The 20579-nt window shown below is 37.8% G+C and overlaps 1 protein-coding gene across 8 annotated transcripts in view; it reads left to right on the plus strand.

Moving 5' to 3' along the window:
- LOC118349920 (uncharacterized) overlaps positions 1–20579 on the plus strand; it is a 586341-nt gene that overhangs the window by 360599 nt on the left and 205163 nt on the right. For 2 of the 8 annotated variants that reach the window (XM_049106058.1, XM_049106061.1), the window contains one exon: positions 6560–10637. The exons of 5 other annotated variants lie outside the window; for them this stretch is intronic. In XM_049106058.1, coding sequence (XP_048962015.1) covers positions 6560–6568 — 9 coding nt within the window. In that variant the 3' untranslated portion in view covers positions 6569–10637. Of the gene's footprint in view, positions 1–6559; positions 10638–20428; positions 20573–20579 lie in introns of those variants that run through there. One more of the 8 variants, XM_049106060.1, reaches the window with a different exon arrangement.

Below are 20579 nucleotides of genomic sequence, written 5' to 3' on the forward strand. Positions count from 1 at the left end.
GTCCACCGATCTTTAGGTAATTGTCCATCCTGAATATGGAAACCTGTGAGTCTCTTAACTGATCTGTCATGAAACTATTGCCCAGAATTCAAGGAGACCCTCAGAATGCTGCATTCCTTCTTTGTACTCTGAACTAAATTGAAATATTGTGCCCTGCTGGTTAATAGTATTTCGGTTCATACAATAGATTGATGATGTCATCATTACACAATTTCTTAATATGGATTGCTTGTGCTTGAATATTGTGTTCTGGAAGTTGAGTTGGTTCTACATGTGAATAAATTATACTGGTCCAATTATGTCAGTAATATTGGGTTGTTATTCTCAAATTGCTTGCATTAGTTCAAGAGATTCCTTTAATCTAAGATACCTATAGTGTTAGCCACTATAGGGCACTATAAACTGTAAGTTATAACAGATTGCTTGGTAATCATTTGCCTAAATCTTGAGTAATCTGTGCATCATAAAATGAATATGCATTGTATTCCATGTTCCATCAGCTATTCTATGATCTTTCCAGTTTTCTTCTTTCTTAATATATTTAAATTTTTAAAAACTCTGTGCTTGTGTCCTCACGTGAGATTGTGCATGCATGTATGTAATTATCCATCAGATTATATCTGGCAGATGACCAAGGTACCATCATTCTGGAACCATGGCAATCTGTCTGGGGCTTCCTTGAAACTAATTCATTGATTCTTTTAAAGGAATCTTGAAATAGAAAAAAATCTTGTTACTCCACTGCCCAGCAATGGCATAAAGGACTGTGTTTCACCCCTACTAGTGATAAATGTATTTTAATATGGATCTTGCTAACATGATTTCAGGTGAGGTGTGGACAGGCTCTAATTAGTTATAAATTTATAAATCCTGGAAGAGAGGTTTAATTCAAAACTCCCCATCTGACTAACACTTCTGTGATGCTTTTATCCCAAAAAGTGTTCTCATAATGAATTCCCATTAGCCATGGAGTTAAGACAAAGTCACAAACTTCAGGAAAGCGAGCAATCCATGTGACTTAGCCAGTTAGACAGAAGCTCTACTTTGCCAGCATGCCACCTGATTCCCCTGGACTCATTCTTGCTTTTTGGAGACAACTCTTAGAAGAAAGTTTACAACCATAATGAAATGTTGTACAGAAAAATTTAAGCCATCTTACATTAGACATCTTCAAGGACAATAGCTAGGGCCTCATATTTAAATCATCCTTTATGTAGTAGAGTACTTATTGATTTCAAAGTACTTTTCCCATGCTTTACCTCTTCTGATTTCAAAACATCCTCATTAGGCAAGCATAGAAGAAATATAAATAACCAAGAAAGCAAACCAAAGTTCAGCATCTGGTTTGATTAGTTATTGCCTTTTTGCCACAGCCATCAATACTGGTTAACAGTGGCAAACTTACAGAGGGTCCTTACTTACCTTCAGGAAACTTCCATGTTCATAGGCAGTAGAGATAATTAATAGTTTAGCATATGCTGGAAGGTGGTATTTTAATGAAAATTATCACAAATAGTAAAGCAGACCCAAGTGTCCAAGATGGAGAGAGGGGTATGCTCCTTCATGCCAGAAGGGTGGCCAGAGAAAGCCTCTCTCTAATTGTGTGTGTGTGTGTGTGTGTGTGTGTGTGTGTGTACATTTTTTCCACTGTTGGCTTTTTACTGAGATATAATTTACAGATTTACGGACTGAGAATTCAACAGATTTTAAGCACGTGATCTAATGAGTCTTGATAAATATAACCTGCACCTCTGTCAATATGTAGAATGTTTCTATCCCCAGAAATAGAGCACCTCAACCCTTTTACAGTATAACCTGTCATCTTCACTTCCCAAGGCGACCACTCTTCTGATTGTTTCACCATAGATTGGTGTTGCCTATTCTGGAACTTCCTATAGTGGAATCATGCAGTAGGTACTCTTTTGTGGCTGGACTTCTTCCTCCTCTTAAGATTGTTGATGTTTATTCATGCTCTTGCTCTATAGTCATCATTCTTTTTTTCTTGTTCCTGTCTGGGTGTGCCCCAAGTTATTAAATACAGTTTCCAACTTGGATGACTTTCAGTTTTGGCCATTAAAATTAAAACTGTTAGCAATATTTTATGTAACAGATTGAAATATATATATGTATATATATATACACACACACATACATATATATACACACACTTATCTATTTAATATTTATTTATTTCATATGTGTGTGTGTATATATATGTGCATTTATTTATCTATCTATCTATCTATCTATTTATTTATTTTACATTTCTCTCTGGTAGATCCCAAAAGGTAGGTGTTGAACTTTAAAAAGTAACTTCCATACCAGTTTCCAAACTTTAAAAATAACTTCCATAACATTTTCTCCTCCCAACAGCAATTCAGGAGAGTTCAGGGTTTTTTGAATTTTTGCCCCTCCCCCTGCCCCCACATCCTCATCAACATTTGGTGTCCTCAGTCTTTCAGGTTTCAGCCATTTGAGTAGGTATAAATGGTGTTTCATGTGATTTTGATTTGTATTTCCAAAACAACTAATGTTGGTGAGTACTACTTCATGAGCTGATTGGCTTTTAACATATATTCTTTTGTGAAATGCCTATTCGAGTAATTTGCCCATATTACAAATTGAGTCGTCACTAATAGAAATATTAGTGAGTTGTAGGAGTTAGCCCTCCTTTGTCAGATACATGTACTGAGAATATTTTCTCCCAGTATGTAGCTTTATCTACTTATTTTCCCAGTGAGGTCTTTCAAAGGCCAAAGGTTTTAATTTTAATGAGGTTTACATTATAATTTTTTTTCTTTAGTTATCAATGTTCTCTTGCATTGTAGGAAATTTTTGCCTCCTCCAAGATCACAAAGATATTCTTTAATGTTTTCCTTTAAAAGTTCTATTATTTAATTTTGCTGTTTAGATCTATGATAATCTGGGATACATTTTCATGTATGATGTGAAGTATGGGTAAAAGTTCATCCCTCCACCCCCACCCCATAAATAGCCAATTGTTCTAGCGTCACTGGTTGAGATCTCTCTTTATCTTTAGAAATGTTTTGGGGCCTTGGTTGAAAAGTCACTACTATGGGCTTCTATTGAGAATGTAAAAATATGAAAAGACCAGTGTTCCCATCCTCCCAACAGCAACAAAATGGCAGAAAATATGCAAATACATAACAATTCTTCAAGTCACAAGAAGGCTGAGGTCCCAAAGAAGCCAAGTGACCTTAAAATATAAGGAAGGGGGCACCTGGGTGGCTCAGTGGTTGAGCATCTGCCTTTGGCTCAGGTTGTGATCTCAGGGTCCTGTGATCGAGAATGCATTGGGCTCCCTGTAGAAGCCTGTTTCTCCCTCTGCCTATGTCTCTGCCTCTCTTTCTGTGTCTCTCATGAATAGATAAATAAGAACTTTTTTTTTTTTTAAGAGAGATAGCTAAGGAAAGACAAGTTCTTCCAAAGAGAGATAGGGTGCAAGCACTTGCTTACCAAGGCTATGTGTATAGATACTGGCAAGCAGAATTCAAGTAACATTGCTAACAAATTGTCAAAAGCCCATTATGGGATAGTAAGAGGAGGTAAAACTTCTAGACACTAATGGAATTTGTAGTCACTCCAGGCTCTTCTGATGCATAATATATGCATAAAAATGTTAAGTCAAGAGTCCTGAGAAGTCATTTTTATGTGCAGGCCAGGGGAGTGGATCAATTCTTGTGGGAGGAGAGGCAGGAAGTCTTGCCTCTGCCATTTACACCCTTCTCTTCTGACAAACAAAAGCCTTAAAATCACATGGGGGTAAAGAACAAGAAACTGTTGTCTTTAGGATGCTGGTGAAAGCTCATTGCAGCTGGAAGAGGGTCTGGAAAAACTCTCTCTCTCTCTGGGTTAGAGACAGCAGTATATCTTGGGCTCAGGCCTACAAGTTAGGAGTGGGGCAGGACCCAGGAGGAGGTTTATTTCCAAGACCCAAGAACTCATCATGTTCCTGATTAGAGCAACAGAGAACACACCTCAATTTCTACCACCTGGCCAACAAGTGTCAAGGGGCTAATAATACTGGTATGATCCCAATTTACAGATGAAAGACTAAGGATAGAGACATTAAATTTCTCAGCCAGTAAGTGGCAAAACAGATTTGAGCCAGGAGAGTCTGGCTCTGAGTCCCCATAAGTGCTACACAATGCTTCAAAGGTAGGACATTGCATCATTGCTTCAAAGGTAGGACAGTGGGAATGCTGATGGGATTGAGGCAAATCAAAGAATGGGCTACTCCAAAGTGCAGGCGAATGCTTGAGGGGATATATGATTTTAAGAATGGGGTCCAGTCTGGGGCACCTGGGTAGTTCAGTTAGGTGAGTGCCTGACTTTTGATTTAAGCTCAGGTCCTGATCTCAGAGTGGTGAAATTGAACCAGATGTTGGACTCTGCACTCAGCAGGGAATATGCTTGAGATTCTGTCTCCCTCTCCCCTATATCTCTCTCAAAATAAATATTAAAAAAAGAAAGAATGGGTTCCAGTCAACAAGACCTCACCCAAGTGAGGAATGAAAGGGGTCCATTGTACTTAGCAATTTAAAAAATTATCTGTAACATTAGCAAGTAGGCAGTTTCATTGGACTGGCAAAGATTAGAACTAGGATCAATTGGATTCAGAAATGAAGATGGGTAAGTAAAAACACTTCACTTCCCCCAGAAGTTTGGATAGGAAAAGAAGGATCGATGCATAGATAGTGACATTGGAACAGGAGTGGTTTTTAAGAGTAAAAGCAATTTGAACTTGTTTATAGGATGGGGAAGATGTCAGTGGAATGGGAAAATTTCTCATTCTAAGAGAGGAAATGGACAGTTGGAATGGTGTAAGGTTAGTTGATGTGTCTGGGATGTGTATTGAGGGGTTCCTGGGAGTACATATATCTTTATGTGCAATATTAAGAGGCAAATAATTTGTAGAGTTTCAATATATTCCTATGTCAGATAATAACTTATCTATGCCTAGAGACCTATATATTAATGTCACCTACATCTTCCTGGTAATTTTTTTTTTTTGAACAAAGTAGCAAGGAAAAGTTGTTTCCTCTTTACTGATGTGTGTTGATATGCACTTTGTCAGAATACAGCTTTTTGGTAATGGTGCAATAAACCACTGTCGTTCTGATGTAGTAATATATAATAGACACAATAACTCAAATGATTCCATCTTACTTGACATAATGCAAAATGTCTTGAAAGATGAGACCCAAAAAGAGCAGCTTGCAACTCTAAATAGCATGAGTTTTGAGGTTTCCACTAGGGTAGTGGTGTCTTGCAGGACAAATGTTGTACAAACATATACATGCATCTCATTGTTCTTAGGATGATAGGTGCCTCAACGTGTCAAGTGTATTGAAAGAGAGTAGTAACATAGTTGTAAGTCTGTTAACAAGATTTAACTTATTTAAAGATTTTATTTGAGAGAGAGACAGAGATAGCAAGGGAGAGCTCAAGTGGGGAGGAGAGGGAGAAGCAGACTCCTTGCTGAGCAATGAGCAAGGAGCCCTTGTTTAGGTAAGCATGACCTAAACCAAAGGTACATGCTTAGTCGAGCCACCTCAGCTCCCCTGTTGTCAACATTTTAAAGCATGTGGCTATTTGAGTATTTTTAATCCTGCATTTGACAATTAGTAGAACCTCTAGAAATTCTGGACTTGCAAATGTAGTTGAAGTCATGAAGTTTCATCTGACATTAGAGATTTAGTCATGGTAGCCAGTTACTCTCGTCAATGTAAAAGGCATTCCACATGCCTTTTTGTTTTCAGCAAAAGCACTGGAAACATTCTTCTCTTATGCTTCTAAATCCTTGACTGTGTGGATAAGATTGTTTGGTCAGATCCATTTCCATTATATGCATCTTACTAAATATTCATCCCTTCCAAGAATACAAATACAGTATGTTTGCTATTTTAAAAACTGCATTACATTTTACTCCAAACATGTGAGATGGGCTTATTTATATCTATATCTTAAATATTGACACATATGAATAAGAAAATGGCATTTTCATTTGGGAATTGAATTGACAATGGGAAGTTTAGGTTGGCTGTCTCAGTAGGTCACATGGAAGAACCCAGCCAAGTCTATCAGCCATATTTGGCCTAGTTTCCTACATATGTTTGCCAGATGCAAAAACCAGCTTGTTGCTCTAAGGCCCAAAAACCTGGAGCAACTTGTGCTACTTAATCCAATGGGTGTCTTTCTTTTTGCTTAAAGTTTACATAGAGAGGTCAGTTTGTCCCAGTAGAGCATAAATAGAATGAGGCCTCCCTTTGCCTTTCACAACATACAGAGACTTTTATAGAATGCTCTTGTCAAGTATTTTTGGCAACACAACTGCAAAAAAAAAAAAAAAACCCACACACAATCCTACAAATATGAGCTTTATGGTGAAGAAATAGGTATGAATGTTTGGACAATTGAGTTGAATAAACACATTCTTTTATTGAGGGGTCTCCATGTCTTGTGGAAGTTGTGGCTTAGGACACCACGAAAATGTTTATATTCACATGAAATTTGTCTCTTGTGTCATGTTTTTCAGAAATTTTGACAAACCAATCCCACAGTCTAAGGTCATACGTCTGTAGCTGATTCAGACCTGAAAATGAATAGAGATGTCAAAGCACTGAGCATATTGGATGTTCACAGATGAATAAGCAAGATGGCAGAAATAGTTTTCTAGGTCTTTTTTTTTTCTTTGCCTTTGTATGTTTTTGGTAATTCTTCAACTTGAAATTGTCATAGAATATGTTGTCATATTTATGTTTGCTTGTGCTTAGCATAAATATATATATAAACATATAACATATATATATATAAACATGTATCTATGTTTCCATAGTTCTATCATTGCATCATAATATGTAATTATGTGGGGATATATAAATGCTCCCCCTGTACAATAGAGGAAAAATGGGTCTGGTATTTCCCTTATGGAAGTATCTCTAGACTATTTTATGTTTGGGGTATAATTGTACTTTTTAAAATTAAAAGGAACAGTTTTAAGTAATGCATCAGCCTATTAATTACATGTTTATTTATTTATTTAAAATACGTTATTTATTCATTTGACAGAGCGCACAAGCTGGGGGAGAGACCATGAAGTAGGGAGCCTGATGCAGGGCTCAATCTGAGGATCCCGAGATTATGACCTGAGCTGAAGGCAGATACCTAACCAACTGAGGCACCCAGGTGCCCCAGAAAATGTTTTAATGAAGTTTACCAAATTTTATTTTTTAGTGCTCTGTGTGTGTGTGTGTGTGTCTCTGTGTGTGTGTGTGTGTGTGTGTGTGTGTCTGTGTTTGGGCAGCTGCTGTAGCTCCCGAGAGGAAGCATAGTCTTATAGGAAGCTGTAGCTCCCGAGAGGAAGCTGTAGTCTCCTGAGGCTGTTGAGATGTAAAATGACCAGGGATAAGTGGATAGAAAGTGAACATGAGTGGTTCTCATGACTTTCATGTTACTACATACTCTACATTTCTGTCTTTCCCTTTGTGATTAAGATTTATTGGGAGAGAACGGGCTCTATTGGTTAGATATTTGACTCTTTGTTTTGGCTTAGGTCATGATCTCAAGGTCATGAGATTGATCCCTTTGTCTCTCCCTCTGCTTCCCCACTTGTGCATGGTCTCGCAAATTAAAAAAAAAAAAAATATTGACACGGGAATTTTGCACTAAGTTAATTTCTCACATCCCAATGTATAATAAATCTTCTACCTGTAGAATTACTGTAAAATTCTAGTAACCATTTGAAGCATGAAAAAAATTGACTTGGAAACCCTAAGAGTACTATGATACTTAAAATCATATAGTGCTAAACTTGCCTAGTTGTATTATAGTTACATTTGTCTATCTTGTCTACTGTATTTTGGTTTAATTAAGAGCAGGGGCAATTTTTATTTTTAATTTAATTTTTAATTATTTTTAAGGATTTTATTTATATATTCATGAGAGACACAGAGAGAGGCAGAGGGATGAGAAGCAGGTTCCATGAAAGGAGCCCCATGTGGAACTTGATCCCAGTATTCTGGGATTATGCCCTGAGCCAAAGACAGATGCTCAACCACTGAGCCACCCAGATGTCCCTATTTTTTAATTTTTTAAACTTTCTTTTTGGATGTTTTAAAACTAATCAGATTGTGAAGTCTTTTTTTAGCTTGTGTATATTGACACACATGTTACATTAGTTTCAGGTGTAAAACATAGGGATTCAACGACTCTATTCTTTATATTGTGCTCACCACAAGTGTAGCTCCATCTGTCACCATACAATGCCACTACAATACCATTAACTATATTCCATCTGCTGTAACTTTTATCCTTGTGACTTATTCTATAACTGGCAGCCTATATTTACCACTCCCCTTTTATCCCTTTTGCCCATAGTTTGGCTCCCTCCTTTTCCCCTCTGGCAGCCATTAGTTCTCTGTTTATAGGTCTTGTCCTGCTTTTTGTTTATTCGATGTTTAGATTCCAAATACAAGTGAAGTCAGGGTCTTATTCTTTTTTATGGCTGCATGATATCCCATTTTGTGTGTGTGTATGCAAACATACATATCACAACTTCCTTATCCTTTCATCTATTGATGGGCATATAGGTTGCTTCCATATCTTGGCTACTGTAAATAATGCTGCAATGAACATAGGGATGCAAATGTCTTTTTGAATTAGAGTTTTTGTTTTGTTTGGGTAAATACCAAGTAGTATAACTACTGGATCATATTGTTATTCCATTAATATTTTGAGTAACCGCCATACTGTTTTCCAAAGCATTCTCAGGTGGGTTCCTTTTTCTACACATCCAACAAGTATTGGTGAGCAACACTTATTTCTTGCTTTTTTTTTATTATTATTTTTAAAATTTTAACCATTCTAACAGGTATGAGGTGGTATCTCTTTGTGATTTGATTTGTATTTTTGTGATGATGAGGCATGTTGAGCAGAATCTTTCCATGTGTTTATTGGCCACCTGTATGTCTTGTTTAGAAAAATTTCTATTTAGGTCCTCTGCCTATCTTTTAATTAGATTGCTTGGTTTTTGTTTTTGTTTATTTTGGCATTATATAAGTTCTTTATCACAATTTAGATTTTTGATCCCTAGTGTAGTATTTGTTATATTAGGAAATATTCAACAAATGCTAGTTGAATGAGTAAGTTAATAACTTACCTGAATTTCTCTTGCAATCTTCACCAAAGTCATATATTTTTCTTTTTTTTTGGGTAAGTAGCAGAGATTTGTGTTCATATTTTCCCTTCTGGAGTTGACTGACATTGCCAAGGGACTTTTATATTAGTGGTAAAAAGAATGCTGGAGTTACAGTACAAATAACCTGCGTTTAAATTCTGTCATCACTGTGTCATTACATGCTGTGCCTACCTGGAAAAATTATTTATCTTCTCTGAACCCTCATGTCTTCATCTCTAAAATGGGTTAATAACAGCTACTGTATATGGTTGTCATTTCAGTTACCTTTATTCAAGAAGCCCTTGAAATCTCTAATATTCTTAAATGGCTTAGCTCTTTGAATAGGAATAAAATTTTGAAATATTTAATGATAGTTTAAAACCGTTCACTGTAAATCTTGTTGCTGTGCACCTGCCTCAGTCATGGAATCAATGGCCTTTCTTGCTTCAGGAGCATGGCAGATGCAGTAAAAATTGTGGAACAAATGTGTCATTGTGCACTTGTCAGAAGAGTTCTTGTATAAGCTAGGATTTGTTGAAAATGCTAACGCTTCCATTTACATATTGAGAAGAAAGTCTGAAGGTCTGAGACTCTAGCTTATAAAAGTGAGATGGAACCACACAGAAAGGGAAGGCCCCCTGCAGTGAGGCAACAAGATGTTTGATGAGATTTTGGGGGTTGGGAGCTGGGACAAGGTGACTTAAAATGACAAGAAGGTTGAGGAAGGGCTCCCCCACCCCACCTCACCCCACCCCGGGCCTGTGCAGTAGAGCAGAAAGTGTCATCTTCCAAAGAGGCCACTCTATTCACCTCTTCTCCAGGTAACTCATGTCTTAGAATTGGCCCAGATTTTCTGCTGGGGCAGAGATGGTTAACTGAGCTTATAAGTCAGCAATAGCACCAATTATAGGTTCACAGAGCAAGCGGAATCTGTGACAGAGTGTGCAGTGTGCCCCTTTCCACCTGCGATCCCCACAGTGGACATAGCCAAGTCTGTAAGGTAAGGAATAGGAGCCAAGATGGAGTGTCTGGTCAACTGGGGGATACGGCTAGAAACTCGTGGAGAGAACCACCCCAGACACTTCAGAAACAGATACAGCCAGCGAAGGTAGAGATTTAAACCCAAAGACTGAGCCACAGTAGCTCTGCCCTTCTCAGGACGGAGCAGCCCTCCCAGAAGGGTAATAAACAGAGTAGACACCCTACTCTGCCACCACAATCTTGCTTACTTAAACTTCTTCTTGAGGAGATGCCAATGTTTCAGGAGAAGAGGCAAGAGATAAAAAGCCCAGAAACCCTAAAAATGTCCCCCAAAAGACTATTTTCTGAGGAACCTGAGTAATACCAAATGAATAAGCTTTAAGGTTCTGTTTTGTTTTGCTCATTTTGCCACCGAGTGGGAATGGAGACTTCTGAGCAAGATGAGGTCAGTTCTGTGATGGGAAAACATTTTATTTACAAAATTGGTTTTTATACATCTGTGTCATAATGAATAAATTTCAAATTAACCACACTAGTCTGCCTTCCTCTGTTTATAACTTACATATGTATCATGGTCTCATTTATAATTTATGTCTTTGTAATATTTGGTAATGTAGGGAATGCTTTCCCATACACTTTCTCATCTGTTTCTCACCATAACACAATGAGGTAATGTCAGTATTATTATGTTTCTGTTCACGTGAAGAAATTGAAGATTTGTCCCAGAGCAGGTAGCTGAGGACGGAGAAAAGAAGCAAGGCATCTGATAGTTCAGAGCTTCTTTCTATGCTGAGGAGTCCCCACAAATGTTACTCCACTGGCCCTCATTTTGTTTCTCTCTGGAATCCTAGTCTCTGCAATGGTATGATTATTTGTTGGGGTCTCTTACACACTTTTTCACTTCTTTAAAGAAATATTACTGCAGAGCTTAATCAGGATGTATTTGAAATGAAAATATTCTCTTGTTACCAGTATGCAACTCATTCTTTTGCTTTGGTTGTGTTAGTCAAAATTTCACTAGAATAGCCTGTCTATGTGATAGGCTATGGCTACATCTTGGCACAACAAAACAACAGCCTATGGAAAACTCATCCTGATCATTTCTTATCCTAGGAGAAATGCAGAGAACAATGAAAGTGAGTCAATATTTTATAAATTCAAGGTCAATATTCTATGTCAATGTCAATAGTGTATGAGCTCCAAAGGATTTGTGTCACTATTAAATTAGAAATGATCCACTCTTATTTGATGTATAGTAGATTTAGCCATATAATGGACAGAATCTAACAGAATACAAAGGACAGAGAGCAAACATATTTTGTAAGATAATTGGAAACCTCTTATGAGCTTCAATATAGAGTAATAGAGACCATTGTGTGTCTTTGGCTATTCATTCATCTTTAGCATCAGTGAATTTATGGCTTATATTCCTGGCCTTGACCTAGAACCCTGAAGTGCTGCATGTCTTTGCCTTGCTTTAGCAGGTCCACTTCAGGATCATGAATTGGTGTTACATGTCTATAGCTCAGATCTTAGATAGATGGGTGCTATTAAAATTGGGAGGGAGACTTTAAGTTGATGGTCAAGGATTTTCTGCTTTTATTTATGTTTGCATCTTGTATGTCAACCTTTCACTATAAACTTTTTATTCTCAATATTTAGTCCATTTGAATTTGTTGAGCTGTAGTTCATGATGGTAGAAATAGATCTATAGGGCTTTCTTCAATGCTATTTGTCCTTGCTAATGTATTTTGTACCTAGCCAGGTTTGTGGAAACTCCACTTTGTGAGTTTCTCTGAGATCTACATATCAAAGAATGTTTTTCTCCTTGCTTAGGAGTTTTTTATTTTCCATCAGATTTCAGTGGGCCTTGTAGAACCTTCTCCAATCATACAAGTTACACTTTCGCGATTTCTTTTAGAATGTTAAGAGAGTGTGTCCGTCCTTTTTATATGATTTTTGTTTTCAAAGTCAGATCAGGGTTTTATTAGAGTATTGTAAATTCACATCTTAAGTTCCTTTGAAATTCTTTTTATATTCATATTTTAGAGTCTTTAAGTTGAATTTTCTAACCCATCTCTACTCATTACCACTGACTAAAGAAAGTGAGATTAGGAAACCCATGTTTTTGGGCCTGTGATGCTGAGACTCTTTGTTATACACTGTATATCCATTATTGTCCAATCTGGTGGGCAATGTATTTAAAGACACTCGGGTTAAACAAATCTCCTTATCCATCCCTTTACAAAAATGACAACACAGCACATAGATGATTTGGGATGACTTTTTGTGGAGGATGCCTGGGTGGCTCAGTTGGTTGAGCCTTTGACTTTTGATTTCACTCAGGTCACGACTTTAGGCTCTGCACTTAGTGGGGAGTCAGCTTGAAATTCTTTCTTTCTCTCCTTCTGCCCTTCTGCTCGCTCGCTCTCAAATTAACAGATAAATCTTTTTTAAAAAATAAAATGACTTGTTAGGCTATTTTGGGCTAGATTGGGAGGACATTTCTGATAATAAGCTCCTTTAATGATCGAAATCTTTTATACTACTAACTCAATTTCCTTCATATCTATAGCTCCTTTTTTCTACTATAATGTCTCCATTGTGCAACATGTAAATGAAAAATATCCCTACCTGTTTTAAAAACATTGAGAAGATCCTCCATTTGTTTTATATAGATTTATTGTGTAGTCAATCCAGGACTGAAGGCTTGGATGGCAGCTGGTTCCACAATGTGCAAGAGGCATTAAAGCATTGGGAAAGACAACACAATGGGACACAGAGTAATACTGTGCTTATGACCAACTACTTTTGCCATTATTGTTCGATGAGCATCTCTTTTTCTTTTTTATCTGTTATGTATTTTACTTGCAATTATTTTTTCTCTTTGGTTCTTCCATTTCTGCTTAGCCCTCTTAGTGTTATCTTTTCTGTCCTCCTTTTTTTTTTTTTTTTAATAAGAATGGTATTAACTGGAAAGTATATAAATAGCTTTGAGCTATTCAAATAGGGTAGGATAGAAAATTTGCCAGGCCTCAAATATTTCCGCATCTGGATCTAGAACATAGCACTTATTGATAAGAGTTCTCTAAGTCATGTCTATTTGCAAATATTGTGTACACATTTCAGCACATTTTGGCAAAAGCCATGTCCTCTGATGAGGAAGTGACTGTCCTCTTCTTGTGTCATTTCCCAGCCCTTAAGTCTTGTTTATACCAAACTTCTTTGTTAAAAATTCGACATAAAGGTCTTTGATACTCTTGAGCCCATCCCTGACTCATTATTAGCCGACACTTTGTGTCTGGCTGGCAATTTTTCCAGAGTGGTAAGGTCAGCCTCTTTCAGTATTACACAACCTTCCTCATTCCTTGTGCGTCAGTGAGAATCAAATGACTCTTAGCAGTGAAAAACAAAATCTTGGAGTAGGGTAGAAAGATGACCAGTCTCTGAACAAAGCAAACCAATGTTCAGACCAGGAGGATTTTTCTTGCTCATTTTGCATCTTACTGGTTTTCTTTTTTTTTTTTTTTTTTTTTTTTTATCTTACTGGTTTTCAATGAAACAGCTTTCTCTTGCTAAAGTACCTTTTAAAATTTGTCTTTCCTCTAGGTAATCAGCATCTATAATTTGTGGTTTCTCTCCTTAATTGAGTTTTGGAACACTTGATAGTAACTCAGGGTCAGCATAGTATAGTGAAAAGGTTACTGAGTCAGCAGACCAGGTGCCCATTAAAAGGTTCCCTAACTTCTCCTAGTCTCTGATCTCATCTGTACAATGGAAATAATCGTATCTACCTCACAGTTCATGCATAATTTAATGTGTATAAAATAACTTTGTCAATTGCAAAAACCTATTCAAATGAAATAGGCTACTACGCTTTTAAGGGCCAGCAGGGTTTGCTATTATCATTTCAGGGGAGGTCAGAGTCTTGGAACCCTCTAGAAATTGTAGCATAATGTTGTTGGAGGGGTGATTTGATAAATATTGGCTTCAACTAGTGGGATTTTTAGTAGCTCAATTGCTGCATTTTTCTTATTACCTTGCCTCTGTGAGGCTATCAGGCTATATTGGAAAATCTTCTTCTCTTAACCATGAAATTAAAAATGGAAGTGGGCTTGAGTCCTCTGATACTCTTTCAGTGACTTGTGAGCAATATAGTTTGAGTAATGTTATCCTTCCAAGTATTTTAACTCTGTCCCCATCCTCTTTCCTCAGTTCTTTCTTCATTGCTTGGAAAGAAACAATGGGGAATTTCCTTCTACTCTTCCCACCTGTTTTTTTATGGATATACACATTTTTTTTTTAAGGAGCCTGTGTTTAATTCAGAGAAGATATACTCTCTATTTTAAACCTAGTGGTAAAAAAAAAAAAATAAACCTAGTGGTGGGGCACCTGGGTGGCTTAGTGGTTGAGTGTCCACCTTTGGCTCAGGACATGATCCCAGGGGTCTTAGGATCAAGTCCCACATCGGTGTCCCCACAGGGAGCCTACTTCTTCCTCTGCCTATGTCTCTGCCTCTCTGTGTCTCTCAGGAATAAATAAACAAAATCTTAAAAAGAGCAAAATAAACCTAGTGGTAGATACACCAATTAAGAACCTAGAAGTAAAGTTGAACTTTGAAGCCACCATGATAGTTGGGCTCCTGAGTCTTCCTCACAATAGTTCTTCATTATAAGCTCCTTTGGCAAATATGAAATTGTCCCCTTGGGAAGCTTTGCCTTGCCAAATCTTCATCTGTAGTTCTGAACTGACTCCAAGCCAGATGGTTACCTGAAAACAACACACATTCTCTCTTATCTAATCCCTTAACGTCAAGGATTCAGTTGGTGAGCATTGCAACAGCCAGAAACTGTTTGGAGAAAAGTACCTTTTTCAAAATTACAGTTGTTAAGGAATAATGCCATATGGGCTCAAGGGGTGGCAAAGATGCTGAGTGGCTTCTTTTTCATTAAGATGGAAATATTTATATGAGCAGCAATAATAACAGTATATTTTAGAGTCTGTGTGGTATGAAATTGAGCACTGATGCAATTAGATAATATTGACAGCTCTATTGTAATTATGTAAATAATACCGAGTTCAGCTTCCCTGTATCGTGTGTTTCCATGCACACATGCAAGAAGAGGGCTAGGCAGTGAGTAAATACCGGGCAGGAATGCTCAGCTATTTATTTACCTGACACAGTAGCCTGAAGCTTCTATTCCCCTGAGTTATTTTTTCATCTAAATTAAGCAATTCCAACGGGTTGCACAGAAGGGACATACGGGTATGTGTTTATTTGTAGCAATGCTTGGTGATAAAACATCCGCAAGAGAACCCTGCCAACCCAGCAGGCCCATTTTGAGTTTTTCCACTTCAGAGCTGCATGTTTGGATCCCACTTGACTGATACCAAAGCTTTTTTTTCCCCGTTACCTTTTGAACAGATCATTTTAAATTGTCCTCCACAGGGATGTTTTCTATGTCTAGCCGCCTATCAATCTTTCCATCTCAATGCAGAAGTATTTGATTAGTGTATTTAAAGTAATAAAGATGTCAACAGTAGTGTCACCTTGATTGATGCTAATTATAAGTCTTTAATGGTTCCTCTGCTTTGGCCACTATCCTTGCAAGTTGTGATTTTTATGGTTAAAATAGTGCCCTGCTGTCCAAAGGCTTAATCATAAATTCTGATCTATCTTTCTCTAATGATTGTGCATGCAGTGGTATAATCCCAGTAACATACATTATCTTTGTTCGTTAAAAGCAAGCAGTGACTTTCATAGGGGTGATTAATGCATTTATAAGGAGTTTGAAGAATCCTTGTTGGGATCACAGCAGAGGTTATGATGATTATGCTTGCTGGGCATTAGAATTAGCAGCAATGCTACATAGGCTGCCAGAAAGCACTAGAAGATTTTCCCATAGTCCCTGTTCAGCACATTAGTGCTGTGAATGAGACTCTAGCTGCAGTAGGAAGAAGACGTGGGTGTTGCAACCTTAAGATGCTATCAGGGTGTGGTTGTCACACCAGTGAAACTAAAAGCAAGTGAAATTATCTGAGGGTTTCCCTTCTTTAGAACAAACAGTCTTGTTAAACAGGTTTGGGGTCACTCAATTTGAAATATCTGTTGATTAAGATGTCTTTTTCAGTGGGGCTTTTCAGGCTGAATTTTTAAAGTGCTAAGCAATGTTTAGTCTCCTTTCTCTCAAACCCACAGATAGTTTTAAATAAGAGAAAATGAGCCCAGTCCTATATACGTTTACAAGACTTTCCAGATATGGGTAACTTGCTTATAGAAATCTATATATGTCATATGATGTCAGATATGCCATAAATGCCCATATATGTCACACGATGATACTTCTCTGAAATGCCCTATCTTATGGAAGAGAAGCTGCATGTAAATTAAAAGAATGCTTTACTATTTTATAAGAGCAATTTATACTCAACATCAATTACAACACATAGCTCCTTACATATAATAGATATTTTAAATAGTGTTTTAATGCCATTAAAGAAGGCACCAGAAACTGTAAGAAAAGTTGCTTTTGAACTAACATTAGTATTTGCCTGTTTTCTCCTGTTTTATTTTACTGTATTCTATGCTTATAAATTAAGATAGATGGAACTTTATTTGACTTTATCCCCAAACGTGAGAAGTATTCATACCTCTCTGCTTTCTGCTAATTTTATATTCAGCTCCAGTGATTATCCTGCTGTAATATTCTCTACCAGCTCTAACCTCTAAAACTGTTCCTTAACTTCTAGTAGGGAGAAAATAATTTAAAAATTTTTAAAATTAAAAAATAAATTTTTTTTTGAATTGTACTCGTTTTCAAATAAGGGAATGTCAAATTGCATTATAGGAAGATAATTATTCCTCCAGTGGTACTAGCTTAGGGATAGAAACCATAGACCTCAGAGGCCAAACTTGAGAGAGTAGTCTTCTTATCAAAACATGCATTTAACATTTATAGAGGTGGCTATAGTTATAGTTTGGGATGATAATAAGATCTACCCAATATATTTCTTGGGCTAGACTTTGGAAAATACATGCCAAGCTGCATCATGTTTTTTAGAAGGACGCTCAATCTGCAAGCAGTGTACTGGAGAATGTTTAACATCTACTTTGGGGTTTTTACGATGATGACTCACTGTGAAGTCTTTTTATCTTGCCATTAATATAGTTTAGGGTGGTTTAAATGTACATCTCTTTACCAGAGTGATAATATGGAAAACATACACACAGTCTAATCTCTTTACAGGGGACCTTTGCTTCTGGAGCTTTGCTTGGACACTGCAAATATGGGTAGAGAGAAAGTGGTGTTAGCATGGGATGGACGAGGAAGTCCAGAGTTAACTGAATGAGAGAGAATGACTGACCAGGAAGAAGCCTGGCCTGGGAGCTTATGAAATACTAAAGCTGACCTTCATGGTGGTGAAGCCCCTGTGAGGTCAGTAGATGCCTTGATCTGTCCACTCACTTCCATGATGGTAGCACCCCACTTACTCTGAGTAGTGATTTTCATCAGAATAACCAGAGAGAGACCCCTCTTGGCACCAAGAATGGGTGGGAGCCAAGGAGATCTTGGCCCTAGAATTTCATTGTGTGTGCCTCTGCAAAGAGAAATGCAGACTGTTTGATCAGTGGAAGTGTTAGCTGCTTTGCTTGGTCCCTCACTATGTGATTATTTCCTTTTGTAGTTTTGATAAATTAACATTGCCTCACGTACTCAACAGGAATATTTTTTTTAAGTTGTTTTTTTTTTTTTTTTTTTTTTTTTTTTTTTAAGCCCCAGGGCTCCTGTTTAAAAATGCAGGTTAATTCTCAGAGGCTTTCAAAAGCATTTCTGCATCATGCTACTAATTAAGATAAGGTTATCATTTTAAGTTATACCAGGAATGCAATTAGAGCTTCTAGTGAGAACTGTAGCAATCAATTTTATACAAATTATTCAGACCTAGTAAAGTAGAATACAGTTTTAATAGGACAAGTGAACATACTGTGATTTATTAGATATAATGTGAATTCAAATGACACCTGAACACAGCATCTGTAACCCATCATGCGCCCAAGTCGCTGAGAATCCAGTTCAACAGCCTTTTATCAGAAGGGATTTAATAATATGCCTTCCATTCCCTGTTGTTCACTGGCCGTTATTTTGGATTTGAGAGGGATTTTTGTTTTCAAATTTGAATGGATTTTGACGTGAGAAAGTCATTCGTGGAATACAAAGTGCAGATTACCTGGTCCTCTCCTTTATCTAGATTGCTGCGTGCTGCACAGAAGTCGGCTTGGTCCTGCTTGCTTGCTTTTTTCCACTTTTGTGTGGTCTGCAGAGCTAGGTGACCAACTGACAGTATAATCACCTAATTTTTCTGTGTTGTCCCTCTCTGTTGAAGAATATTGGATGTTGGATAAGAACACTGCATGTCTTATCTGCCAGCTGTCAGTGATGACTTATTCATTAAGTGGATACCTGTTTTCTAAGGATGTACAAGGATGGCGGCGTTGGGTAGCTCCTGAGAAGGTTGTGTATCTCCTAAGATCACTGCAGGTCATCCAGCGCTCTGTGCAAAGGCATATAAATAAATAACAGCCTTTCGGGGCTTTCTTTTCTTGGACACCTTGAAAATATTTGGAGCACCTTTTATGTTTCCCTGCTTAGTAGCTTTTATTCTCATTTGACATGTCAGCTGTTCTACATTGTATTATGTGCCTAGATTCCTCAAATTGTCATCATTTGTTCCATGTGTACTTAACGAGCTTCCATTGTGTGCTGTGGGTCATTCTTGCTATCTGGCATGTGGTGGTGGGTGAGGGGTCATGTACTAGTCTCTGTGACACAAGCCTGCCTTTCTCATCTCCACCATCAACCGCACGTGACGCCCTCTCGTGCAGGTGACCTTTCCTTATAATTGACCGAGAAATGGCATCTGGGACACTTGTCTCCATGTTCTCTCCTCCGTATCCACTGCTGTCTACTGACCAAAGGTGTTTCTTCTGCTTGTTCTACTTGACGGAAAATGTCTGCTTTCCTCCATAAAATGACCTGATTAATTTTAAGAAGATACTGAGTCCATTTTCTTCCTCCCTCTTCTGTCTCCATCTTTCTTACCCTTCTGCTCCTTCTCTTCAACTGAAAACATATGCTCAAGATTTGCCCCTACCCTATGCATACACAATAAATAACCATCTGTTGTCTTACCTCTGCTACTCCTTCCCACTTCCGGGCTGCCGGTCTTCAAAAGCATGTCTGCATAGATTCTGAGTCGTCTTTCTCATCTTGCTGCAACTGTCTGGCTTCTGGAGCAGCAAATCTACAGACCAGTGAGCACCAATGGCTTATGATTGATTCTCATCCCACGTAACCTCCTAATAACATTTGGTATTGCTGCCTGTTTCCTACTTCTGGAAATTTGCAACCTTCTTGAAGCCATGACATCATTCTTTCCTGGCTTCCCATCCAACTGTCTGATTGATCATTTCTTTGACTGAACTGTCCTCCTTTGCCAGTCATTTTAGTGACAGTTGCTGTCAGGGTTTTTGCCTTGCTTTTCTTTTCTTACTCTGTTTGGAGAGTCTTAAAAGTAGAGTCTTCAGAAGTGAGAGCTGCAAATGCCCCAAGATCATATTCTACATCTACAGTATGGATTTAGGTATTTGCATCTTTCTGAGAGGAGAATTCCTAGCTTTTATGCGATTCTCAAGGGTGCCAAAGCCTTAACAAATGGTTAAAAGCTTACTTCTTGAATGATTGCATTACCTTCTGTGGCATCCCACTCCAAACCACTCTGTTTCTCCGTATCTCTCAGGCGGTGGCCCCGCTCTAGACTTAGATTCTTAAATGGTCCTGGTGCATCTTCTCCTACCATGTTCAATTATCCACCAGTTTCTCTCAATTGTGACTCACAGCTATAATTAGTCTATCACAGTTTTGTTCTAATTAGATTCTCTGACACCTATGTCTCATCACCCTGGTCCTGGGCAGGATTTCCAGAAATATCTTTTGATATATCCTAAAATAAAAAGCATGCTCTTACCACTCTCCTTCACTTAATTTTCCATGGCACATTCCTTTCCTCTCCCCGTACGGGTTAAATTCTGTCACTTGGATGATGGAACCCACCAATGGAATCTCCCTTACTTATAAGAGCCCTTTGAACATTTTGCAATTCTCCAGATATGTCACGGTGCTGTTTTCTCTCCCTGAAACAATAAGCCCCACTCTGGTCTACATGGCTGATTTCTATTTCTCGTTCCAGATCCATCTCAGCTGTTGCACTGTCAATGAAGTCTTCCCTGGCCTCAAGTAAATTTAGGCTAGATTTCCCCTTTGTCTTGAACTCTATTGTTGCATTGACCCTTCTGTATCTTAACTTTTTTTTTTTTTTAATTCCTCTCCTCAATAACATG

The sequence above is a fragment of the Canis lupus genome, chromosome 35, assembly GCF_003254725.2.
Source record: "Canis lupus dingo isolate Sandy chromosome 35, ASM325472v2, whole genome shotgun sequence".
Taxonomy (NCBI): domain Eukaryota; kingdom Metazoa; phylum Chordata; class Mammalia; order Carnivora; family Canidae; genus Canis; species Canis lupus.